General features: G+C 42.3%; 1 protein-coding gene across 1 annotated transcript in view; it reads right to left on the bottom strand.

Moving 5' to 3' along the window:
- The window catches only part of sart3 (spliceosome associated factor 3, U4/U6 recycling protein), a 39,701-nt gene that overhangs the window by 3,523 nt on the left and 9,088 nt on the right, over positions 1-27,090 (bottom strand). Inside the window, exons 6-17 of the mRNA XM_068005743.1 lie at positions 26,885-27,009; positions 25,629-25,784; positions 23,155-23,293; positions 22,885-22,992; positions 20,901-20,978; positions 19,184-19,242; positions 12,457-12,566; positions 11,720-11,832; positions 8,622-8,698; positions 5,502-5,664; positions 1,868-2,310; positions 1,205-1,357 (exon numbers count right to left, since the gene is read on the bottom strand). Of these exons, the coding sequence (XP_067861844.1) occupies positions 1,205-1,357; positions 1,868-2,310; positions 5,502-5,664; positions 8,622-8,698; positions 11,720-11,832; positions 12,457-12,566; positions 19,184-19,242; positions 20,901-20,978; positions 22,885-22,992; positions 23,155-23,293; positions 25,629-25,784; positions 26,885-27,009 (1,724 nt within the window). The remainder of the gene's footprint in view (positions 1-1,204; positions 1,358-1,867; positions 2,311-5,501; positions 5,665-8,621; positions 8,699-11,719; positions 11,833-12,456; positions 12,567-19,183; positions 19,243-20,900; positions 20,979-22,884; positions 22,993-23,154; positions 23,294-25,628; positions 25,785-26,884; positions 27,010-27,090) is intronic.

Raw genomic sequence — 27,090 nt, forward strand, 5'->3', positions numbered from 1 at the left:
TTGAAAGTTACTATTGAATCTGCTTCCACCACCCTTTCAGGCAGTGCATTCCAGATCATTACAACTCGCTGCGTAAAAAAATGTTTCCTCATGTCGCCTCTGGCTCTTTTGCCGATCACCTTAAATCTGTGTCCTCTGGTTACTGACCCTTCTGTCACGGGAAACAGTTTCTCCTTATTTACTCGGTCAAAACCATTTGTGATTTTGAACACCTCTATCAAATCTCCCCTTAACCTTCTCTGTTCTAAGGAGAACAACCCCAGCTTCTCCACATAACTGAAGTCCCTCATCCCTTGTACCATTCTAGTAAAACCTTCTGCATCCTTCCTAAGACCTTGACATCCTTCCTAAAGTGTGGTGCCCAGAATTGAACACTCTGCTCCAACTGAGGCCTAAGCAGTGCTTTATAACAGTTTAGCATAACTTCCTTGCTTTTGTACTCTATGCCTCTATTAATGAAGCCCAGGATCCCATATGCTTTTTTTAACAGCCTTCTCAACTTATCCTGTCACCTTCAAAGGTTTGTGTATGTGCACCCCCAGGTCTCTCTGTTCCTGCACCCCCTTTAAAATTATACCATTTATTTTATATTGCCTCTCCTCATTCTTCCTACCAAAATGCATCACTTCATACTTCTCTGCGTTAAATTTCATCTGCCATGTGTCTGCCCATTTCACCAGTCTGTCCAAGTCCTCCTGAAGTCTGTTACTATCCTCCACATTGTTTACTACATTTACAAGTTTCACATCATCTGCAAACTTTGAAATTATATCCTCAATACCCAAGTCCAGGTCATTAATATATATATCAAAAAGAGCAGTGGTCCTAATACTGACCCTAGGGAACACCACTACCCTTCAGTCTGAAATACAACTGTTCACCACTACTCTCTGATTTTTGTCCCCCAGCCCAGAAGCTGTAATCTCCTAAAGCAGGACAAGTAGCTTTCAGCCAACATGAGAGCTCACAGAAAAACTAACACAAGCCAGCTTGGCCAGTGCAAAGTGCACAAGACTCATTATTGATAAGGAGAGGAGATTTAATATCTACAATTTCTGGGCTTATGGACACACAGTTCCTTTGAAATTAATCCATTTTCCAGAGAGAGGAAGTCACTCAAAGTTTGTTCAGGATCTGAAATGTTATTGCTTCACAGATGGGATACAGACTCCTCCTTCTCAATAGGCTACTGTACAGGATGTACCTTTGGCTTCCCAGAGCGATTAGTGACAAGACGGATCTCAATTAGGTTTCCATGCTCTTTGCAGATCTCTTCCAGGTCCTCTCTAGTGCAGGAGAACGGTAAACCTGATATAAAGATCTTGTGTTTCTCTAAGCTGGTGCTGTACCTAAACACCTGAAGAAGAAAAAGCACAAAACTTTTAAGACTTATACTGTTAAAATTCATTTCTTTAAAGTTCTGCCAGTTCTGTTCAATGCAGTAAATCTTGTAAAGATCAGTCCCTCATTGCTGGCTTCCACCGGTTGGTAAGATTTTCAAAATAGTGGATACCAGAAAATTAGATTATCAGGATCCGTGACAGACAAAGCAAGTGAGAACACATCGTTACAAAATGTATGAGGAAACAAAGGGTTGTGAGAGGGTTGAAGGAAAAATCTCAGAATGGCTTGAGATGAGAGCAGAATTCCATCAGAGTTACACCTCATCATCTATCCTATTCAATATTGTTTTGAGCCGTGTCACAAACAAACCAATGGAATACGAACACCCTGCAGGCAGTGAGCTCAAAGAATGTATCTGACAGGACCTGTGGTTAAACGGGTCTTTTCACTTCAGCCAATTGGAACTTCGTGAAAGAAAGGGGCATGGGAAAATGTAAAATAAAACTGATACCAAAAGTAGTACCTTAAATTCTGGATTCTTTGCTTTATCGACACAAGGTGAAACAAACATCGGCCGGCCCTCTAACTCCTGGCGGTCCAGCCGCAAGGCGTCTGCAGCCGCGTTTTCTTCTTCAAACTCCACATAACAATATCCTCGAAAATGTCCCTTATTATTGTAAACAGGGCGGACATCTGCAATCTGACCAAAACTTTTAAACATCCCCTTCAGCCTCTCCTCAGGATTGGGCATTGAGTATGAAAGGTTACTAACAAACACAGTCAGGTTATCCTTGCTGTTATCGTGATGAACTTTGCTCCTTGTGGCAGCTACAGCTTTTTGTTTTTGCAATGCTGGAGTCTCTAGGGTCTTTGCATTGCTTTTACGACCGAACAGACCACATTCTGTCAACATATCTTCCTCGCCTTCCTCTAGCTCCCCAGCTCGAGGCTTTTTATTTGGCTGATCTAAAATTAAAAGATGAATCATTAGAAATCTCTTCTTGTGACCATAACTGGAGCAGGAAAATAGAAAAATAAGACAGGGGAACCAGCCCAAGTCAGAACACAAGCCCACTGGTGGCAAAAACAGAGTAACAGAAACCACTGTGTTAAATCTGTAATTTGGACCTTCCCAACTGCTGCACCGTCACCACAGCGGCTTGTACTTGTACATAGTGCCTTTAATGCAGAAAACATTCCAAGGCACTTCATAGAAGAAAAAGTGAGGGATGGGTAAATGGAAGAAGAGTTAGGGTAGGTGACAGAGAGGAAGACACTGATTAGCTGTTCAAAGGAGTGCAAGAGCCTCTTATATATAGCGTGCTCCTTATATACTTTTTAAAAAATCATTAAGTCATTCTCATGCTGAAAAAGACTTGAAAAAGATTTTACAGAGAAACTACTAAGTTCCAATCAACTTTACTTTCCCTTTTCCTAAATTGCTGTACATTCTGCTGTTTGATTTTATGTTATTTACAGTTGAAGTATTATATAAAAATAACAACTAAATACGAAACTTTAAAATAGGGGTTGAATTACCCCTGGTCCAATTACCCCTGCCCTCTAAGCCAAACTTGACCTCGAACCCGTGTGCAATGCATGAGACAGTGCCTAACAATACATCAGAAGTCTTGTGTCTAGTGTGCACTCGTTTGTCACTCTTACCTCTTGTTGTCACATTCTATTGATTGGTTCAAAGTAAAACAGCATCAAATCAGAATTAAAAAGGTTACCAATCCTGAATGCTAAGTCAGGAGAACCTACAAATACATAGAATGTACAGCACAGAAAGAGGCCATTCACCCTAACTGGTCTATGCTAGCATTTAAGTTCCAAATGAGCCTCCTCACACCTCTCTTCATTTAACCCTATCAGCATATCCTTCTATTCCTTTCTCCCTCATGTGCTTATCTAGCTTCCCCTTAAATCCATCTATGCTATTTGCCTCAACTACTCCTTGCGGTAGCGCATTCCACATTCTAACCACTCTCTAAGTAAAGAAGTTTCTCCTGAATTTCCTATTGGATTTATTAGTGACTATCTTATATTTATGACCTCTATGAAGTGGAAACATTTTCTCTACACCTACCCTTATCAAACCCTTTCATAATCCTAAAGACCTTTATCAGGTCACCTGTCAGCCTTCTTTTTTTAAAAAAAAGAGAAAAGAGCCCCAGCCTGTTCAGCCTTTCCTGATAAATATATCCTCTCAGTTCTGGTATCATCCATGTGAATCCTTTTTGCACCTTCTCCGGTGCCTCTATATCCTTTTTATAACATGGAAACCAGAACTGTGCACAGTACTCCAAGTGTGGTCTAGCCAAGGTTCTATACAAGTTTAACATAACTTCTCTGGTTTTCAATTATATTCCTCTAGAAATGAAACCGAGTGCTTGGTTTGCCTTTTTTATGGCCTTATTAACCTGCATTGCTACTTTTAGTGTTTTGTGTATCTGTACCCCTAGATCCCTTTGAGCCTCTACCCCATTTAGACTCTTATTATCCAAGCAGTCTGTGGCCTCCTTATTCTTCCTACCAAAATGAACCACCTCACACTTATCTATATTGAAATTAATTTGCCAAAGTGAACCAACTGAATCATTCAAAGTGCTTTTTGAAAAAAAAATTATTTCACCGTTTTTCCCCCTTATAACTGAAATTTCTAATGTCTAAAATAAGGTTTAAAACAAAAGCATCAAAACATTACACAGTTCACAATAACATAAACAAATTTACCGATTAAAATGTGTTTTTGTTTATCTTCCTCAGTCTCTCCCAAAAGCTTTGGCTTGGACTTTATATTTTTGCTCATAGTTAGATTTTTGGACTCTAGGGGAATCAAGGGATATGGGGATAGGGCAGGAAAGTGAAGTTGAGGTCGAAGATCAGCCATGATCTGATTGAATGGCGGAGCAGGCTCGGGGGTCCGTATGGCCTACTCCTGCTCCTATTTCTTGTGTTCTTGTCTTGTGTTCTTATGTTCCCAATGCCTTGTCCTGGAGTGATGTATATATAAAAAGGCCAGTCATTTACAACAACTTGCATTTATATAGTACCTTTAACGTAGTAAAACTTCCCAAGGTGCTTCAAATGAGCATTATCAGACAAAAATTGCCACCTAGCCAAAGAAGGAGATATTAGGACAAGTGATTAATTGCTTGGTCAAAGAGGTAGGTTTTAAGGCAGATCTTAAAATGGAGAGAGAGGTGGAGAGGTGAAAAGGTTTAGGGAGGGAATTCCAGAGAAAAGGGCTTAGACAGCTGGGGTGAAGGAAGTGGGGGATGCACAAGAGGTCAGAGTTGGAGGAATGCAGAGTTCTCGGAGGGTAATAGGGCTGGAGAAGGTTACAGAGATAGAGAGGGATTTGAACACGGCAATGAGAATTTTAAAATCAAGGTGTTAGAGAACTGGGACCCAATGTCGGTCAGCGAGCCAAGTGGTGATGATGAACGTGACTTGGTGCAAGTTAGGATATGGACAGCAGAGTTTTGGATGAGCTCAAGTTTATGGAGGGTGGAAGATGGGAGGCCAACCAGGAGAGCATTGGAACAGTCCATTTACACAAATAGACAGAACAGTGGAATTTAATCCCCAATGCATTGGTAAAAATCCATAAATGGAATACAAATGGAATCTCACTTATTCGATCACCTTAAATCAGTGGTCCTTGATGTTCTGCTGTAGGTATATTGTTACAAAACAATGTATTCTCCAATTCAACAAAAACAACCCACAGGGGAAATCTGCTACTAGTTGAACAGTACATGCTCCAGCATGGACTGGCATACTTTTCTGGGTGTTGAAATAAATGAGAGCGCATCTGAAACTGGAAAAGTCTGTTCCAACCAGGTCCTGTTGAGTAGTCAAGTCAATAGATAACTAATCAATGAATATCGCAAAATTCTGTTCACCTAAAAGAACCTGCAGCTGCAAACTGAGGAGTTTTGTGGTAACATTTGATACAACAGCATTTCTCCATAAGGCTGGGAGAACAAAAGCTTAAAACTTCCCCATGAAAGAAGGCAATAGTTTTAAAACAAATTCTTGCTCTTTCATTACTGTCCAACTCTACCAGATTTCCCCTCTTAGAAATGCTGACATGTACAGAATAGAGCACATTAATTAACTACATAAGTAGCAGTCAATTGTGGTCATACCCAATTGTGCGCCCCATTCCTCCTCCTCATCTGCTTTGCGTTTGTCTCCAGGGAGTGTCTGTTTCTGGGCCTTTTTTGCAGATTTCTTTTCAGATCTGGCTTTCTTCCGCTGCACACTTTTCTCCTCTTCCTGTTTTGTCAGCAGGGCTTCCTTCTCTGCAGCCTGGGCGAAATGTTAAAATCTGGGGTTAAAAAACTGAATTCACCTCCAGAAGGAAAACATTTTTTTCTCTCAATAGTATTTACAGCTGATCTCTGTGTAGCCTCGTCATGGAGCAGAAAGAGTACAAACACGCTTAGATAGCAAATGAATGAATATCGCCCAATCATATCTGTCCCCCACAGAAACAGCTGCTATTCACCTAATACACTGTTAAAGAATTTTTATTTTTTTAGTTACGAAAGTCAGTGTTCAGACCAGAGGCCTATAGAGTATCCAGGAGAAGATGAGATACTGCTCCTGAAGTTTGTGTTGAGCCTGGTTGGTTCCTCTTTTTTTTAACAGCAGGGAATATTGGTCATGTGGAGTGGGTCTGCTGTTGGCCGGGGGGGTGGAGGGGGAAAAGAGACAGTGTTGGCTTATGGGTGGATTCCTTTCGTCACAACACAGTGCCAGCGGAGTGTCCACACCATGGGACTGGCCTGATTGTTTCATGTGACTGACAGCTCCACGGTGTTTGGTCAGCATTTTCTGCTCTAATTTCAGACCTGCTGCATTCACAGCCCCTTTTGTTCGTGTGGACCACTCCCATATCTTTTCACGTTCTCAACCATTTGCATGTTCTTTTTATGTCTTTCCATCACCTCACTGATGATCTTTTTACATTATCTGACAACCTAATATTAAACAGTTAGCGAGTCATAAGAACATAAGAAATAGGAGCAGGAGTAGTCAATACTGCCCCTCGAGCCTGCTCCGCCATTCAATCAGATCATGACTGATCTTCAACTTAAACTCCATTTTCCTGCCCTATCCTCATATCGCTTGATTCCCCTAGAGTCCAAGGAGAAAGATCTACCCTGTCAAGTCCCCTCAGAATCTCATATGTTTCAATGAGATCGCTCATTCTTCTAAACTCCAGGGTATAGGCCCATTCTACTCAACCTCTCATCCCAGGAATTAATCTAGTGAACCTTTGTTGCACCACCTTTAAGGCAAGTATATCCTTCCTTAGATAAGGAAACCAAAACTGTATGCAGTACTCCAGGTGAGGTCTCTCCAACGCCTTGTACAACTGTAGTAAGACTTCCTTACTCTTGTATACCAACCCTCTTGCAGTAAAGGCCAACATGCCTTTTGCCTTCCTAATTGCTTGCTGTACCTGCATGCTAACTTTTTGTGTTTCTTGTACCAGGACACCCAAGTCTCTCTGGACACCAACATTTAATAGTTTCTCACCATTTAAAAAATATTCTGTTTTTCTATTCTTCCTACCAAAGTGAATAACCTCACATTATATTCCATCTGCCACCTTCTTGCCCACTCATTTAACCTGTCTATAGCCCTTTGCAGACTCTTTGTGTCCTCCTCACAGCTTACTTTACTTTCCCACCTAGCTTTGTATCGTCAGCAAACTTGGATACATTACACTCGGTCCCTTCATCCAAGTCACTAATATAGATTGTAAATAGCTGAGGCCCAAGCACCGATCCTTGCGGCACCCACTAGTTACATCCTGCCAACCTGAAAATGACCCGTTTATCCCTACTCTTTGTTTTCTGTCCGTTAACCAATCCTCTATCCATGCTAATATGTTACCCCCAACCCCATGAGCCCTTATCTTGCGTAACAACCTTTTATGTGACACCTTATCGAATGCCTTTTAGTTACATCCTCAAAGAACTCTAATAAATTTGTTAAACATGATTTCCCTTTCATAAAACCATGTTGACTCTGCCTAATTATATTATGATGTTCTAAGTGCCCTGTTACCACTTCCTTAATAATGGATTCCAACATTTTCCCAACAAATGATGTCAGGCTAACTGGCCTATAGTTCCCAGTTTTCTCTCTCCCTCCTTTCTTGAATAGCAGGGTTACATTTGCTACCTTCCAAACCGCTGGGACCATTCTAGAATCTACGGAATTTTGGAAGATCATAACCAATGCCACAATCATGTAACCCATTTACTCCCTGGCTTATCAGTTCTGATGAAACCGTTAACTCTGTTTCTCTCTCCACAGATACTGCCTAACCTGCTGAGTCTTTGCCAGCATTTTCTGTTTTTATTTCAGATTTCCAGCATTGCAGTATATTCCTTTTGTTTTAGTGGCTTATCTGTTGATTCTCTCCCCTCCCCCATTTCTCTTTATTTTTGCCAACCTTACTAAAAGGTCTGTTTATCTTTCACTCATCCATTCTGATGTAAGGACCCAAATGTTAAAACCTGCCGTTTCACTTGATGGATGCTAAATGATCTGTTATGTATTTCCAGCATTTTATGTTTTTATTTTAGATTTGCAGTTTTTTTCTTTTTTTAAAATCTGCAATTAAAACATCTCCTGGTACTGTGTATTCAACTAGACTGGCTTTGGCAATAATCAACATTTAATCCAGTCAAGCCATTTCTCAGAGTTAGCTACAAAAACATTGAAACTGCCTTCTGATCCAAAATGTGATGAAACTTCCTATTTGTCACAGAAGATTCTTTCTATTCTTTACTATGTTGACAGGGGAGTCAGTCAACACACAGCACGTGACCTGGGATCACTCAATAGCACAGCTTAGAAGGAGCTTTACTCAGCATCGAACTTTTACTGCTCCGGACCTGGGGATGCACAATGCTGACAATGGGTATCAAAAGTGGAAAAGAATTCTATTCTCTAGTAATGGCAACTCCAATCTTAAATGAACACCCAGAAGGGGAATTCAGAGAGCGAGTCATTCCAAACCATCCCTGCACTCCTTCCTATGGTCAGCCCAAAGAGCAACTTTGACGGTATCACCTGACAACTTCCCTTAATATACAATGAATATCAATGACCACAGTGCATCCCCTACAGTATTGACTAATCATGCCAGAAGCCATTACACTCCCAGCACTGGTTGAATCTCTCCCTCCTGGTATTTCCAAAAGTGACTTCACACTGGCAACTAGCACAATTCACCATATACTCACCTTGGCTCTCCGCTCATTAACACGGTTAAGTCTGGTCTCAGTCTTCTCTACAGCTAGGTCCCAGTCTTCCAAAGAACCTGAAAAAGGAGAGAAAGATAAAAGGTGTTCATACTACTCAGAACTAGTTCCATGAATCCTGCTGAAGTGACTCTTAAATTACTGAAGGAGATGGTTCAGTGTTAAAAAGAGGAAACATAATTTGCTTTCATTGACATTTCTTGACCACAGCTGTTACAGGACCTTTTTGCACTTTGACTCTTGCTTAAAAGAAGTTTGATAAAACTTGTCCAATAGGATTCCCTGCAGCTCAGCAAATTTATCCAGCGAGCAGCTGAGCCATACAGACCAGATTTAGTCCTGGGACTGTGCTGCGTCAGCTGACCTCAGGGTGGTGGTTGGACGGGTACAATTGGTCTCAGTGACCCTAGGCTGGAGAGAGAAATTGGTTCCCGTTCCTGGTTGGTATCCAGTGACACCTGCTGGTAATGTATGTTGGACACTGGGTGAGAACATGATCAGATTCAGCTTTGATGCCTCTTCAGTCTAGTACCTGTTTACTGCCAAAGATCACACATGAATCAGGGCCACCTGAGTAAGGTACTGAACGGTGATTGGTGCCTGTGGAATGTAAGGAGTGAACACCTTCAGGATAGGAGAAAAATGAAAGAGAGAAAGAACTTGCATTTATATAACACCTTATCACATTTTCAGGATGCCCCAAAATGCATAATAAACAATGCATTATGTTTGAAGTACAGCCCCTTATATGAGGCAAATATGACAGCCAAATTCGCGCTCAGCAAATGAATAGATGACGATATAATTGTTTTTAGCGGTGCTGAATGAGGGAGGAATGTTCAAAAGACATTTCCCTGCTCTTCTTCAAATGGTACCGTGAAATCTTTTACACCCATTGAGCCTCCAGCATTCCCTCGGTACAGCACTAAAGTGTCATCCTAGGTAATGTGTTATGGCTTGAACCCACAACCTTCTGACTTAGAGGGGAGAGTGCTACTAACTGAGCCAAGCTGACACCTCATTAATTATCTACACTAGGATGATTTACAATACTTAGTGTTTTCATTACGATCTTGAACTTCCTTCCTCCCCTCTCCATTTTTCTGCTCTTCTCTCCTAAAAGCAGTTTTCTGCACTGGGTACACTTGTTTTGGTGCCCCAACCCCCAGGTATTTCATCATGTGGCCATTTTTCATATCTAAATCTAGACAGTGATTGACAACAGGCTCTTTGATAGTAGGAACCAAGGGTGCAGCTTTGGAACTCAGTTGGTTCTTTCTAAAGATTTTTGGTGTACTATCCAGTTAGATGCCAGGTAGGTGCTTTCCTGTCAAAAGATCAGACTAAAGATCAGGAGAGAAGAATTTATTCTCGAGCCTTTTCAGTCGAGTAACTGCTCTGCTTTGCAAAGCAACATCCTGCGAGTGTACAGCAGAGACTGATCCTGTCCTTACCTGATATCCACACAGAGTCACTGAATAGCGATCAGGAGCAGGAATCTTTGCTGCTTTTTTCCCTGCCTAGACCGTGGGCACTGTAGCACATCCATGAGGCTGGAATCAGCTAATTCAGCATAGAGGAGGGATTGAGCCTGGCATCTTTTAGTCTGTATGATGGAATACCATAGCATGCACTGCATTTACTCACTGAGCCATTGAGAATGAGGAAGTTCAGGATTCTTGGGGCCAGAATGTGTCAGAAACCTCTCAATTTCTTTGGAACTACAAAGTAGCAGGAGAAGAACCCCAAGCTCCCCTGGTCAAGTTCTGTGGCTTGGGAAAGAACTTTCCACACCTGTAGGATCAAAAGTACTTCAGTAGTAACACCCTCTGACTGCCCTGAGATCAGTTCTTGAATCTTGGCTTTATTAAGTGCAGGGAATATAGCCTTCCCTGACAATCTATCTTCTGACCACATAAGGTCACACTCATTTGGAATAGACAGATGCAGCTCCTCAACAGCCACCATTGTCATGTGGAGATGTAGACAAACAACTTTCTTTCTGGGTTCTTGTTGGATCTTTTGAACTTTGGCATGAAGGGAATGCCACCAGCAATAAAAGATAAGCTACCTGACCAAGGGTGCAGCATTGGAATGCTGATGATTCTTTCTAAAGATTTTTGGTGTACTATCCAGTTAGCTGCCAGGTAGGCCTTCCTGTGAAAGGGCTCTCTAAAAGCTTAGATCAAAGTTCAGGAGAGAAGAATTTATTCTGGTGAGCTTGATAGTTCTGCACATCAACATCCTATGAGTGCACTGGAAGCCCGATACTGAGTCCATCAATTGTAGTTTGAATATTTTGTATGTTAATCACATTAGCTCAGGATTAAGTCTGAAGCCCCGGTTTATGCCATTGGTTTTGAATAAATTTAAGTCAATAGACCTGACCAGAAATAAGATTTGTTTGAGGCCTGCCGTAAGTGAAAACTTTTTAGCCAAATTGTTCAGACTGTGTGTCAGTTTGGCTAAATTCATAGCACTTTCACCTTGGGGTCAGAAGTTTATGGTTTCAAGCTCCATTCCAGAACTTGAGCCCATAATCCAGGCTGATACTCCATTGCAGTACTTGAGAATGCAGCAGTTCCCCAGGAATGTTAATACTTGCAGGAAGTCTCTGGAATCAATATTTATAGGGGGCCCCCGGGCGTGTGTCAATATTTGTAATGGGGGGACCCTGGTAAAGTGTCAATATCTGGAAGTATATCAATATTTGCAGGGAGTCCATGGGAATGTGACAGTGTCTGCAAGGGGTCACTGGGAGCATGTCAATATTTGCAAATGGTGCCTGGCAGAATATCAATATTTCCAGAAGGCCACCCCCCTCCACCCCATCCACTGTCTTAGATACAAGTCTGTGTCTCAAAAATTTCACATATTTCCATCCAAAATAATATAAATTAATCTCATTTTACTTTTTCCACCCAAGCAATCCTTTACTCAGCCAGCACAAGAGAGGATTGTGTTACCAGCTTCACTTTCATATTTTACATTACACACCCTCACTTCATTTTCAGCCACATAATATACTCTAAGGTCTCCAATATTCTTTACTGGACACTTAACATTTTACACTCACTCACCCTCTATCCTCTCAAAGGCGAGCAGCACATCACAGACATGCTCAGGATAGTCAGTGGTACATTGTACTGCCCGATGCAAGGCCTTTCTGCAGTGCTGGGGGTCGCCATGAGTTCTGCAACAAAACAGTGTGCAAATAGAAAATATATCGAATGCTTCGTCAATGTATGCAGGCGCACATGCAAACAGTGGCAGTATAGCACCTGTGATGGAATCCACAAATCCACTAATCCACTCACACTGTCTTTGCTGTAACATGCATTTTTCTACAGTCACAATTATGTTTCTATTCTATCCCTGTGGCCAGAATGATTTTTTAAAAATAATATGCTCTTATTTTTCATTACTCCTGCTTTATTTTTATCGTATTTTATTATTAGATCCTATAACTTTTTCTGTTCCCTGAGTATTTATGTTATTTTTATCTCTTTATGTGGTCTGACCTTTGTTCTCAGCCCTTCTTTTTCTTACCTTTAGCTTATTATATCCACCCGAAACCTACCCTTCCTTTCCTAATTTAAAGTCCTTTCTCCAGTCCCTATTTATCCTTTCTGTTGGGACCTTGGTTCCACCCGGTTCAGGTGCAGCCCGTCTAAGTGGTACAGCAAATGAAGACTGGCTACTGGACAGGGTACTGAGCACCCACCGCCCGTACACTATACCCCCCTTCAGGAAATAATGGATGAAAGTTTGTGAAAAATTTAAGTAAATTGCTGTTTGACGAGACTGATGCTCTTACCTCTCCAGATTGCAATATTCCAGCCACATGTTGGCATACTTTGCATTTCCTTTGGTCATTATTCTATCCCAGAGTTCACGAGCTTTCTGCATGTTTTTACAGAGTCTTGCCTAGAAAATAATTTAAATTGTAAGCACACAAACAAGGGTTGAGCAATAATCATAATACTGTTCAACCTTCCAATAATCAAACACACAGTGCAAACCACTTCTCTGGGGCCACATGGCACAAACCAGTCACTCTCAACCTCAGGAACACACAGTATAAACCACCCCTACTCATCCGCAGAGAAAGCATTCCACTCCCCAGAATACACAATACAAACCATTCTTCCTCATCTCTAGGAACTTACTTTGCCAATTTCCCCTCGCCGCACCCCAACACTTTCAATGGGAGTACATAGGTCGGATAATCACCTCGAAAACCTCTGCACAAATTGTATATAGGACAAGGCAGTATTGTGCAGTGGCTGAAATCAGTAACATATGCTGCTAATAATGAAGATTTTGAATGTACAAATAGGAGGAAACAAAAAAAAACTGGATAATTTGTGTCCTTGATGACTCTTATTCAATTCCAAGGAGCCCCAGCAATTATTTGGGGAGCATTTAATTAGATTGGAATGTTCAGATTATTGAGTCAGCTTGGAATTTTCAGAGATAAGTAAGGTCACAGAGCTTCTGCAGTTGATATGACTATAGGATGAAAAGAATACTGAGTATAAAGATAAAGGTTCATTATAACATAACGGTTTAGCAGAGATTATGAACATTTATTATTTTCCTTTTGAGGAGCTGGTGTAGTATGTCTACTGTAAATATATATATTATAAATTCACTTGATAGCCAAGCTCTGAAACAAGGTATGGTGTGATGCTCTATTTTTTGAAGATGTGAGAAAGACCCTGTGGAGGCACAGGACAGATCCAGTAGCCAAAGAAATTTTGAAAGAAAGATGTTCTGGTTGTTAACCTGGACATATTAACAAAGTATACCTAGCTATCAGGACTAGTGAAGGCACTCTTGAAATTGTTAGTAGCTAAGAACTCACCTAGGAGAATAATCTAAAATATCGAAAATATCTAAGACATCGGGAAAATGCTGGAAGTGGTAACAGGGCACTGAGAACATCATAATGTGATTGGGCAGAGTCAACATGATTTTATGAAAGGGAAAACATGTTAGACAAATTTATTAGAGTTTTTTGAAGATGTAACGAGCAGGGTAGGTTAAGGGGAACCAGTGGATGTAGTATATTTGAATTTTCAAAAGGCATTCGATAAGGTGCCACGTGAAAGGTTGTTACGCATGATTAGGGTTCATGGGGTTGGGGGTAACATATTAGCATGGAAAGAGGATTGGTTAACAGACAGAAAACGGAGAGTAGGGATAAACGGGTCACTTTCAGGTTGGCAGGATGTAACTAGTGGGGTGCCGCAAGGATTAGTGCTTGGGCCTCAGCTATTTACAATCTATATTAATGACTTGGATGAAGGGACCGACTGTAATGTATCCAAGTTTGCCGACGATACAAAGCTGGGTGGGAAAGTAAAGTAAGCTGTGAGGGGGACACAAAGGGCCCGATATTAGGAGGGCGGCGGGTTCGCAGCGGGGGGTCGACTGGGCGTGTGGGTAACGCGCCCAGTGAAATCGGGGTGCTCCGCACGGAATCGCAGGCTAATTGGATATACCTCCCTGTGCTTCCAGGTTTCGCGCTGGAAAGCCGCACAGCGGGCAGACTGCGCATGCGCAGCATAGACGGTCAGCTGGAGGAGCCCTATTTAAAGGGGCAGTCCTCCACTGATTGATGTTGCAGGAAACAGGAAAAATTACAGCATGGAGCAGCCCAGGGGGAAGGCTGATCCCAGGTTTAATGATGCCTCACTCCAGGTATTATTGCATGGGGTGAGGAGGAGGGGGAGGACAGAGATCTTCCCCCCGGCGGGCGGGAGCAAGCGGCCTTCCTCTGCCACCAAGAAGGCCTGGCTCGAGGTGGCAGAGGAGGTCACCTGCACCACCAACATATCGCCCACCTGCATACAGTGCAGGAGGCGCTTCAATTACCTAAGTAGGTCAGCCGAAGTACACTTACTCATTCCCCTACACTCCGTCTGCCACATCACCACCCCCACCCCACATCTCATTCTGCACTGCCAACACTACTCTATCACATCACTCCTCACACCCACTCAAAGCTCATCCTCATCTTACCTGCACTTACTCACCTCGCCAGTACTCATCCCACCACTACCACTCAACCCAATCCTCATACAATCTCATGGCTCTATCTCATACTCACCCTCTCATGCATCTCTTTCACGGTCAGCCTCACTCAACCTGCCACTACCTGTGCTGCAGCCACAGGGCATGCATCACATATGTGCAGTAGTAAACAATTTTACAACACCAAGTTATAGTCCAGCAATTTTATTTTAAATTCACAAGCCTCCGAAAGCTTGTGAATTTAAAATAAAATTGCTGGACTATAACTTGGTGTTGTAAAATTGTTTACAATTGTCAACCCCAGTCCATCACCGGCATCTCCACATATGTGCAGTAGGAAGCGTAAGGCAAACGTGTCATGAGCATGAAGGGGCTGCACAAGGGTGTTTGAGGGTTTGTCATGGTGTTTACCTATATTTAATTTCTGATCAACTCACATAACATATTATATTGTCACCACTACTGCCATGTCTTTGCGAATCTTGTCTGGTTTGTGCAATAATGCCCTTTCCTGAGGATCACTATGAAGACCCACAACTGATGCCACCCATTGTGTCACTGCAGAGTGGGCGTAGGTGTATTTGCAGGGCTCTTTTGTGCAGATGACTGAGAGACGTCGGCGATGTCCCCGGTGGCACCCTGGAAGGATGCGGAGAAGTTGTTGAGGGCAGTGGTGACTTTGACAGCGACAGGTAAGATGATGATGCTGGGCCAGCCAGGAGCAGCTCGGCATAAAGGAGGCTGCAGATGTCCATGACTACATGTCGAGTGACTCTGAGCCTCCATGTGCACTGCTGCTCAGAGAGGTCCAGGAAGCTGAGCCTCGGTCTGTAGACCCTGTGGCGAAGGTAGTGCCTTCTGCGACGCATCTCTCTCTGCGGTTGCCCTCCCTCCTGCTGTGCAGGTGGATGTGTCACAGCACTCTGTTGTGGGGCTCCACCTGTCAGAGGTGGACGGCGTGGCCGGCGAGGCTGGTGATGCTGTTCGTCCTCCGAGAAGGTAATGACTGCAGCTACGGCGGCCCCCATCCGGAAGATGTACATTTGAGGGGGGTCCGCAAGGTAGGTACATGTGTCTGGACACCAGGGTAAGTGTGCAAGTTTGTGAATTTTATTGTTAGGAGGGTGGTGGAGGCCAAACTTTGTCCAAAGTGACTGAGTGTCCTCCTGCAATGAGTGAGGGTCTTTCCCCCCCCCGTTAAATGGACCTTTGCAGCTGCTACAGGCTGATGGCTGCAACACGTCCATTTGAACTGGGAGTGTTTCCCCCAGTACGAGAAACAGTCCCAGTTGTTTGCAAAATCCCATCCCTCCTAAAATGTTATGTTAATCAGGTCTCTAAACGACCTGAAATATCTTAATGAGTACTTTAAGTGGCACCCCGCTGGCTTTAATTGACAGCAGGAGTCCCACATGCGGGGGCTGCGCGCGCATGTGAGCACGTCACTGGGGAACCCGGAAGTGGGCGGGTTGGAGCCGGGCTCCAGACCCGCCCGGGAATCCCTGATTTTCGCAGCCACGAACGCACCCGCTCGGGGGTGCGAAAATCGAGCCCAAGGAGTCTGCAAAGGGATACAGACAGGTTAATAGAGTGGGCAAGGAGGTGGCAGATGGAATATAATGTGGGGAAATGTGAGGTTATTCACTTTGGTAGGAAGAATAGAAAAACAGAATATTTTTTAAATGGTGAGAAACTATTAAATGTTGGCGTCCTGAGAGACTTGGGTGTCCTGGTACAAGAAACACAAAATGTTAGCATGCAGGTACAGCGAGCAGTTAGGAACGCAAATGGCATATTGGCCTTTATTGCAAGGGGGTTGGAGTACAAGAGTAAGGAAGTCTTACTACAATTGTACAGGGCTTTGGTGAGACCTCACCTCGAGTACTGCGTACAGTTTTGGTCTCTTTATCTAAGGAAGGATATACTTGCCTTAGAGGCGGTGCAACACAGGTTCATTAGATTAATTCTTTGGATGAGAGGGCTGTCCTATGAGGAGAGGTTGAGTAGAATGGGCCTAAACTCTCTGGAGTTTAGAATAATGAGAGGTGATCTCATTTAAACATATAAGATTCTGAGGGGGCTTGACAGGGTAGATGCTGAGAGGTTGTTTCCCCTGGCTGGAGAGTCTAGAACTAGGGAGCAGAGTCACAGGATAAGGGGTCAGCCATTTAAGACTGAGATGAGGAGGAATTTCTTCACTCAGAGGGTTGTGAATCTTTGGAATTCTCTACCCCAGAGGGCTGTGGACGCTGAGTCATTGAGTATATTCAAGGCTGAGATAGATAGATTTTTGGACTCTAGGGGAATCAAGGGATATGGGGGTCAGGCAGGAAAGTGGAGTTGAGGTTGAAGATCATGATCTGACTGAATGGCAGAGCAGGCTGAAGGGGCAAAAAGGCCTACCCCTGCTCCTATTTCTTATAAGGAGAGGGAAGACCCAAAAACATCAGTCACCTTTAGCACTCCATCTGCAAATCTCAGCTGTTGAATAATATATAATTAAATAACATGGAACACAAGTCCTGTATATGTAAATATTTGAACAAAGATGACTGTGAACTTATGAGAAAGCAACCAGTTATGGACGTCAAAGTCTCATTGCCCTTGGTTCATGTACATTCAAACCTGAGTTAAGGAAGGCTGACCTTCAACAACAGCTTGCACATTTATCTCCACAGATGATTCACCTTTGTCACTAGGGACAGAATAAGAGCAAGCTACTGAAATCCCACAGATGTGAGGAGTGCATATGCATGGTGTGGTTGAGCAAAGTAGAAGCAAGCCATTATGATCTTGTGGAAGCACGTTTCCTCCTAGCACAAGCAGCCTGGCTGAGTGAGGGGTAAAAACAGAAAATATGCAAAAACTCAACATTGGGTGCGGGGGGAGGGGGGGGGGGGGGGAGAGGAGGGGGGGGGGGAGGGAGAGGCAGATCCCTCATGCACACAGTGAAAGATGATTTTTTATATAGAGGTATCTTCCACAGGGTCAATACAGATAAAAGGGCGATATAAACCAGATTGTAAGGGTACTATTTCTTAATGTTCCCCACTTGAGCAGCACAAGCAAAAGCATGTTGCTATGTGTCTGCAGTTGGGTACACTGTAGGCACATAAGGAAATAAGTACATTCAAATTTTTTTAAATATTGGGCCGGAAATTGCTCCGAGCGGTGAAAACATGTCGCCCTCCGCTGGTAAGTAACTAATACACCCACAAACTTTTTGTGGTCTAGAGGACGTCAACTTGCTTTAATTGAGAGCTGCAAGAAGTGCAGCGATTGTTCCCGGGCTTCCCTGAGCTGTGAGAGGAGGAAAGGATCTCTACATCGCCTCCTCCAATCAGCTTGAAACAAGCCACGCTGTGAGTACCAGGAAGTATAGTTCATTCACAAACTGCGCAAACTAACAGCCAGGAAGTGTCAGATGAGATTAGTAAATGTACTATAACATTAGATAGAGAAAGTGAAATAAAGAGGGTAAGATTAAAAGACTGAGATAAAAGAAACAGAAAGAAAAAGTTAAAAAAAAGGTTTTAAATTTTTCTTTTTAATGTCCAAAAACTATTAAAATCAGGAGTAATAAGATTCCACATATTTTAAAAGTTCATTTTTGGTGCCAGAGAGGTTGTTTGGCAGTCATTAATACTTACCACGCTGTTAAAACTTAGTTTAGACCTAAAAAACACAACGTACCTGTTCCAGATTTCGTGTTTGCACATCTGCAGTCGCTGAAACCTGCTCTTTGATTTTGCCATTAATAATGGTGAGCGCTATTACGCTCACTGTTATTTTAAAAGCAATTTCCGGCCCTTTGTGGTCTGGTTATCAGAGAATTTTGTCTCTGTCCTGCCATCAATAAGATGTTGCCACACAGAAATCATTTACTCAATGGGAAAGAGATTGCAACTTAGTAGAAATGTTCAGATTTATAAAATGATTGAGAAAGTTGACCCAGACAAATTATTCACACAAAGGTTTCAAAAATGATGTAACAATTTAAAAATAAGGCTATTAGGAGTAAATAGGGAATCCAGATCAAAGTATTTCACACAGTAGGTAATTGACATCTAGAATAAGTTACCTGGGGTGGTCATTAAAGCAAACAGAATGAATGGACAAATGATAGAGACTGCTGGGAATTCATCTGAAACATACATTGCTGCTCATAACACAGAATTTACTGATTACCTGATAGATTTCCCCCTCCCTCAAAATGTTTCCAGGAGACAAAACAGATACTGACAAGCCAAAGCCTCATCCAAATTAATCCAGAAATCATTTAATTACCTTTGGGACGATAAAGCTACTATTCCCAAATGCCCTGCACCTACCCCAATATACTGTTGTGACACTCCCTTTCAAATAGACACAAACGGACTAGATACAGGTGGTGCTTTGCATTTCCTCTTTATATTTGGTATTATATTGTTTTACTGGCTTCCTTATTGCTTACTACTGTTTGAAATATCTTCTCAAAAGCCCCCAGGTTCCACGTATAGTCTTACCTCAATCCTCGCCCAGTTCTGTAAAATTGTACATGAGGGGTCCCCACTTTCACTGAATCCTGCAGGAAGACCAGAGGTTACTTCAGTTTTTATCAGCCACAGATCAAAACAATTTCTCTAGTGAATAAATCAAATTAATTCCCAAACCAAGGAGAAATACTGGACGGAATTAGGAACCCAGCCAGCATTGTCCTGAGTGGGACTGTCAGACTATATATAGGTAGCAACCAGTCGCATATCTTGCCTGAACTATACAAGGGATGAAAATCAACACATTTAACTTAAGATTAAGGGGATTAACGATTGTAAACTGCTCAAACGTGACATGCACGTAATAAATAGGTTTACCACAACTGAAGCAGAACACCATACACTGAGCAGGGAACTTGTGCTGCAGTACTTAATAATATAATGCACCTGTAATAAACACTCTACAAAGGGACATTAAAATTTAACAATGTAATTTCCTCCCCGTGCTCATAAACTGAACTGCCACAAGAGCAACGTCAGCTCTCCCCAACCCTTCTATAATAGCTGCCAACACCTTCCTCTGACAGAATCAAAGCTACTGAATGTGGTACAAGGTTGATTTTTCAACCGATGTGGCAAATACTCTAGTAGAGTAATTTCCATTCAATGTTAACATCCACAGCATAGAAATAATGGAATTTCTAGGGGCTAGTAATCTTTAGCTAGCAATCAGTGCAATATTAAAATGTTCTTCCAGTAAAATAGTGAAAGAGCAGATAAACAGGAGGTTCATGAAAAGCAAACATCCTGTTATTTTGACTATACCAATTATTGGTGTAGTCAAAACAGTTGAAACTTTAAAAGAATATTTTCTAGAAATAGTCATTAAAGATCATAATACTAACTTGCTATCTAATTTCCCAGTACCCTAGAGGATTTTAAATTCAGCGTGGCAGAGGCACCTGATAAAGGAACTCGAGACCAAACAAAATCCTCTAGGTCAGAGCTACATATCGTAGGGTCCTGAAGGAGGCCAGGGAGGAATTTGTGGGGCACTAGCTATCATCACAAATCCCAAGTTTCAGTATGAGGTCATCGGCCAACTGTGCCAGTGGTAGCTTAACCGCTGGAGGTAACTATTCTATTTCCATATACTTTTATACCGAGTGTTTATCGAATTCCAGTCCCGCTGAACTTCACTAGAGCCCAATAATTTATTCACTGGGCACTGTTGAGATTCTGCAAAACTGGAAGCAAGGAAATATGGTGCCTATATTTAGACAGTTAACAATTCTCACACAGGCAACTACAGACCCACTATCTCAACATTTAGAATAGGTAAAATAATGGAATCTACTCTAAAGAGTAGCTAAAAGACTACATTTATAGCAATAACTGAATAAGAAAGAGCCAGCATGGATTTAGAAAGGGAAGATCCTGGCTGACAAATGTGATAAATGTTTGGAATAATCTGCCAGGCAGGGTAGTTCAGTAAATAATATTAGGATTTTTCAAAATAGTTAGACGGGTTAGTTAATGTAGCGGGGAGAGATGAGCTTCAATGTCTGAATGACCATTTCTCAACTCTAGCTCTCCTTATGTTCTAAAAAGCATACCAGGTAAATCAGGAAATGGCAGAAATCAGATCTGCTTATGACTATCTGGCCAGAGTAGTCAATCATTGTAATACATGACTGCAATATCCCAGGCGGCAATTCATTTTTAAAACACAAAAGCGCAAACATACGTTGCTCTATATCCTGTTTCAAGTAGTCCACACCACGACTGAAAGCTGATCTGAGCTCCTCCAACTCTTTACTGGAATCTATTCAAACAAAATAACAAAGAATTAACAGGAAAGCAAACCTCTATAGGAGGTGAGGTGAGGTGAGGTGAGGTGAGGTGGGGTGGGGTGGGGTGGGGTGGGGCGGTGGGGAAGAGAAAGAGACCTTATGACAAGTTGGGGGGAGGCAACATCATGGTCTACCTTCTATTAACAAAGTTATGGGCTTGGTCTCAGTGCTGAAGGCCATGTGTCCAGCCACCCCATTCTGCCTCCACTAATTAAGGAGAGTTTAATTGTTCAAATGCTATTTCTCAGTCACTTAAATCCTCCTGTTGCTGTGAGGATTGGGTCACTCTTTGCTTAGCATACTGTTTTTCAACAGCAGGTAGATGGAAAGACCAACATTGTGCCTTTCATGTGCTACAAATAGGACTCTCCTCTCTCGTGGTTAAGGGATGGTGCTATTGGTGTGGAGCTTTTGGGGGGGGGGGGTGGCCATATCACTGATTGAATCTCAGAGGCTCCGTAAGAACAGAATTCTGTCACATATAAGCAGGTCCAGCCCTAGCAGTAATGAACTGCCATTTGGACCTCCTTAATTAGGAGTCTGAAGTTCTTTTTACCAATGTCATAAATGACTCTCTTTGCTCAGACATTGTGTGTTTCACTTTCAAATCTGCTGTCAGCACCCCCTCCTCAAAAAGCCCACCCTTGACCATTCGTTCTCCCTATCTTTCCTCTCTATGGTCCTTGAACATATCTTTGCTTCCCAATTCCACACCCACCTTCCCAAATCCTTTCAATTCAGTTTCTGCCTAGCTCACTGTAATGAGATTGCACTTGAAGTATTCAAAGATATCCTCTGTAACGATGACCATGGTGTGTCCCTCCCTGCCATGCTCAATCTCTCCAAGACATTCGACCTGATTGGCGACACCATCCTCCTCTACGTTCCAGCTCCATGTGATTGCACTTACTTGCTTCCATTGCTACCTGCTTCAATGTAATTAATGCTTTCTACCCCCTCCTCTGCACCACCACCTTCCTTGGTCCCCTCTTCTTCCTCATCTATCCCTCTAGTGACATCATCCACAGTCCTGGTTTCAGCTTCCACAAGTAGGTTAATGACACTCAGCTCTATCTCTACACCACTTCCCTCAATCCACGACTGCCTCTGTGCTGCCCAGCTGCCTGTCTGACATTAGGTCATGAGCCAGAACTGCCTCCAAACGAATGAGTAGACCAAAACCATTGTTTTTGACCATGCCTAAAACTCTACTCACTTAGCACCAACTCCGGGGTTGCTTCCTCATGTTGGACCAAGCTGTGCACAACCCAAGTCCTGTTCAACCCACAGCTGTTTTTCAAACCTCTCATCTAATCCGTTACCAAAACTGCTTACTTCTAAGTTCACAACACCATCTACCTCTGCCCCTACCTCATCCTCCTGATTCACTAACAGTGACGCTTTCTCCCACACTGAAGCTCCCCTTCCCACCCCACCCCACCCCAAAACACCCCACCCCCCCCCATGTATTCCATCACATCGCCAGGTCCTATCTCAACTAATCCCCTAACTCCACATTTGAGTATCTCGCTCTCTACCATCACGCACTTGTCCTTCAAGGTCCTCAGCATATACCACTCTCCCAAGCTCCAGTGCCTTTCCGGCCATAATTAGGTGCTGACTGCCTTTTATTAAACAACTTTTTATCCTTGGTAACTGCATCTAGATTCAGCATTCCCATAGGACTTCTCCACTCTCCTGTCTTACTGAGAGCTCACTGAGAAAGTGAACTTGCCTCAGACCAGGTACTATTTCCAAGGAAAGAAGTTGTCATTCTCAGTAACATTTTATTGCCATTACCATATTTATACTTTGCCATTGTTTGATACCGTCACTGAGATAAGGCTGAAGAAGTAGACAGCCACCTTTATGCTGTACCTTGGCTGAAATTGACCCTCCGTCTCAGGTAGTCGAGAAACGTCTGCCAAAGCTCCACGTAGTCTGTAGCCTGGATGAACCCAGCATTCAACGCTTTTTCAAAAGTATCTACCAATTGCAATAAAAACAGTGAATTTCATCTAAATTATGTCCTTTGGATGTCATAAGAATAACTGTAGAATGTTGTAGAACTTTGTAACTCAATGACCTAAAACATCAAACAAACTAAGGCCTTTCTAACGCAATGGGCTGTTCTCAGTACAAGGTTACCTGTTATATCCTTGTGATCGGCTATGTGTCGCTCCAGTGCCAGAAGATAGCTTTTCCACAATCCAACTATCCAAGGGCAATTTCGAACAGCTCGTTCATGTGCAGATAGAACCAGATCTTTGATCTTCAGCTGTCTGTCCTAGAATGACAAACATAAGGGATAGAAAGCAGAGAGTAGTGGTGAATGGTTATTTTTCAGACTGGAGAGAGTGTGTTACAGTTGTGTTCCCCAGGGGTCAGTATTAGGACATTGCTCTTTTTGATGTATATTAATGACTTGGACTGGGGTATAGAGGATATAATTTCAAAGCTTGCAGATGACACGAAACTCAGAAATGTAGTAAACAATGTGGAGAACAGTAGCAGGCTTCAGGAGGACATAGACAGACTGGGGAAATGGACAGACACATGGCAGATGAAATTTAATGCAGAGAAGTGTAAAGTGATACATTTTGGTAGGAAGGATGAGGAGAGGCAATATAAACTAAATGGTACAATTTTAAAGGGAAACAGAGAGACTTGGGGGTGTATCTACAAGTTGTGAAGGCTGTTAAAAAAGCACATGGGATCTTGGGCTTTATTAATAGAGGTATAGAGTACAAAAACAAAGGAGTTATGCTAAACCTTTAGAAAACACTGGTGAGGCCTCAGTTGGAGTATTGTGTTCAATTCTAGGCACCACATTTTAGGAAGGATGTCAAGGCCTTAGAGAAGGTGCAGAAGAGATTTACTAGAATGGTACAAGGGATGAGGGACTTCAGTTACTTGGCGGGACTGGAGAAGCTGGGGTTGTTCTCCTTTGACCAGAGAAGGTTTGATAGAAGTGTTCAAAATCATGAATGGTTTTGAGAGTAAATAAGGAGAAACCGATTCCAGTGGCAGAAGGGTCGGTAACCAGACGACACAAATTTAAGGTAGTTGGCAACAGAACCAGAGGCGACATGAGGAAACATTTTTTTATGCAGACAGTTGTTATGATCTGGAATGCACTGCCCGACAGGGTGGTAGAAACAGATTCAATAATAACTTTCAAAAACAAATTGGATAAATACTTGAAGAGAAAATATTTACAGTGCTAAGGGGAAAGAGCACCACATCAGAGTTTAGTTGGACTGCAGACAAAGCTCCCTCCCTGTTTCACTTTTAAATGGAAAGTATGCAGTACCTCTGCTCCCTTGATCCACCATTGGGTAGAATCTCCGATCCACCATTAGTTGGAGAGTGTACAGAACTCCCTTACCAAATCCATTTATTTGCAGGGGGTTGGGGCTAATTGGATAGCTCTTTCAAAGAGCCGGCAAAGGCACAATGGGCTGAATGGCCTCCTTTTGTGCTGTAACATTCTATGATATAGATATGCAGATTGGGGATCAAATCAATAGCTGTGTCTGAGTGGAGATAGAGAAGAAAAACAGACATCATAAAGTATAAAACAAGAGATCCATCCCAGAACTTTTCCCTTCCAACATACTACATACTGTTTCACAATCATGGACTCAATCCACCTTATTCAGTCTACAACAACTGAAGAAACAAAGCTTCCAGAATGAGAACACTAAAGAAATTGGACCTTAGGGAAACTCTTTATTCTGTTCAACCAAAACTGCATAAGGGGTGGGGGAGCTCTGTATATTATCCGATTAAAACCGGATCAGCGAAGAGGGCTTCTGCATAATATTCAACCAAATATAGATCATGTAAGAGGAGGGAGTTCTGTATACTATACAAATGAAGGGGTTTGGCAAGGGGGTTCTGTACACTCTCCAACTAATGCTGGATCAAGGGAGCAGTGGCATTGTATACTTTCCAATTAAAAGTAAATCATGGAGGGAGCTTTGTCTGCAGTCCAACTAAACTCAGATGCGGTGGTCTGAAAAGGCAGAGAGATTTATTGGGGACAGCAGGTACGACAGTAGCTTTTCTGTGCAGACCATGGAGCACTGGGCATTTTAGTTTAAATCTCCATATGCAACGGTACTTGCCTGTATAAAACTGTAGCACATTACTGTGCTTAATGTAATCAGATTAATTAGTGGAGAGAGCATGGCACATTTGTACAATTCACAAGACCACAAGAAATTTACAGATGTGGAAGTCTATTCAGCCCATCTTAATTCACCCATCCAGAAAGATCCGGTAATCCCCCATTACAGTATTCAATTGGTTCTTAAATAATTTCAGGGTTTTTGCCTCCACTCGATCCAGGAGTCCATTCCTTGTATTGATCACTCTTTGTATTAGAAACTTCCTCAGAACTCTATTAAACTGCCTTTCAGGTGGACAAAAAAAATCCCATGGCACTATTTGAAGAGCAGGGGAGTTCTTCTGGTTTTCTGGCCAACACTGATCTCTCAACCAACAACCATTCACAAAACACCAGCAAAACTGTTTCAATGTGGACTAACAAAACTGGCCCTATCCTGGTGAGGACTCCAGCACTCAGCCATAAGTCCTTTCTTAGAGAAATTCCTTACCAGATACAGAGTGAAACGTGCCCACAGGTCTGGCACTAAACAGTTCTCGGACAGTGCCCGTTCAAAGATGATTTGAATCCGTGATGGGTCTCCACCCTTCATCTCAAAGTCAATGTAAGCTTGATACTCAGCCAGTTTGGGAGACTCTGCAACCAACTGTAACAGAATAAGCAAAAATTATTTAGGAAACTTAATATTCCAATAGCTGCAAAAGCAAGATGAATGACTTTGCCAAGATAAAATATTTCAGTGTTCATCACTTGCCTGCAGTAATTCCATTAACATGCACAACAACTAGTTTCTCAAGTTAGGAATCATACCATAACAGTCCTGCTAGGCAAATCTAATACAAGGCTGGAATCATGGGACTAAACGTATTCACCAATATACACCAGCCAACCAATATCCAATCAGAACACAGAAGCAGTGTTACACTACTCTCACAGCAAATCAAATTACCACAGTAAGAAGCATAAAGGATGTGTCATTATGCCCTGCTATATTTTTAAATCCTTGTCAGAAGTACAAAAATGGATGAACCTGGTAATTTTGTCAGACTTCAAAAAAGGAAAATGGGCAGGTAACTCATTCTTGGCATTGACACCAATCTAAACTGACCTCTAAGAGATGCTTAAATCCACCATGGATTGACTTGCCCTCAATCCCAACATCCAACGAGCACCTCTGGTTCAGTGCCACGCCGGACAGGCCAAGTTCAAGTGTGGAAAATGGTAGGGCAACAGCCATGCCTTCACTCACATTACTGTGCTGCTCCATTGGGGCTCCAGTATTTATATATTTAATAAATAAGCTAATTCATACCTGGGAATTAGAGGCCTAGGATCATGTTAGCCACTTGCCACAAGCAGTATATGACCTATGCAGATCAAAATGAAATTAGAGGCCAAGTGCTTTTCAAATATAAAAAAAATTATAAATGGAATGTAACCATTTCATCAGCCAGCTCAGGGCCTCCACATGGTCTCAGAGTGACACTAAATTCCACCTAACATTTCTGAATGCTAGCTTTATTTTTAGTCTACTGATTATTTTTTCCACTTGTCACTATTCTTGCTGAATTACAACATTTCATAACCTGAGACACAAAGATAGCCACACAGACTTAAATATCAATCGATACCAAAGAATTTTGAAGAGTTTATTTTCTTTTAAAATATATTGTAATCTGGCCCTAGCTGAGAACACATCTTTGCGTTACAGAATTCAAATGCTAGCGACAGAGGATCAAACCGTACCAAATCTTCTTCATAGGGCTTGCACTTTTCCATTTGCTGTATAGCCTTCTTGTACAGCTGCGTCACGGATTCATTAGGCAGCTCATCAGCCCATTCCTCATACTCAGCATATGTGGCCTCCATATCTATACAGAGCACAAACAAGTGGTAATAAGCAATCTGATCAAGAGTGAAATAAATATGGCTAAGGCTAGACTTCTGCTAGT

The sequence above is a fragment of the Heptranchias perlo genome, chromosome 25 (genome assembly GCF_035084215.1).
Source record: "Heptranchias perlo isolate sHepPer1 chromosome 25, sHepPer1.hap1, whole genome shotgun sequence".
In the NCBI taxonomy this organism is placed as follows: domain Eukaryota; kingdom Metazoa; phylum Chordata; class Chondrichthyes; order Hexanchiformes; family Hexanchidae; genus Heptranchias; species Heptranchias perlo.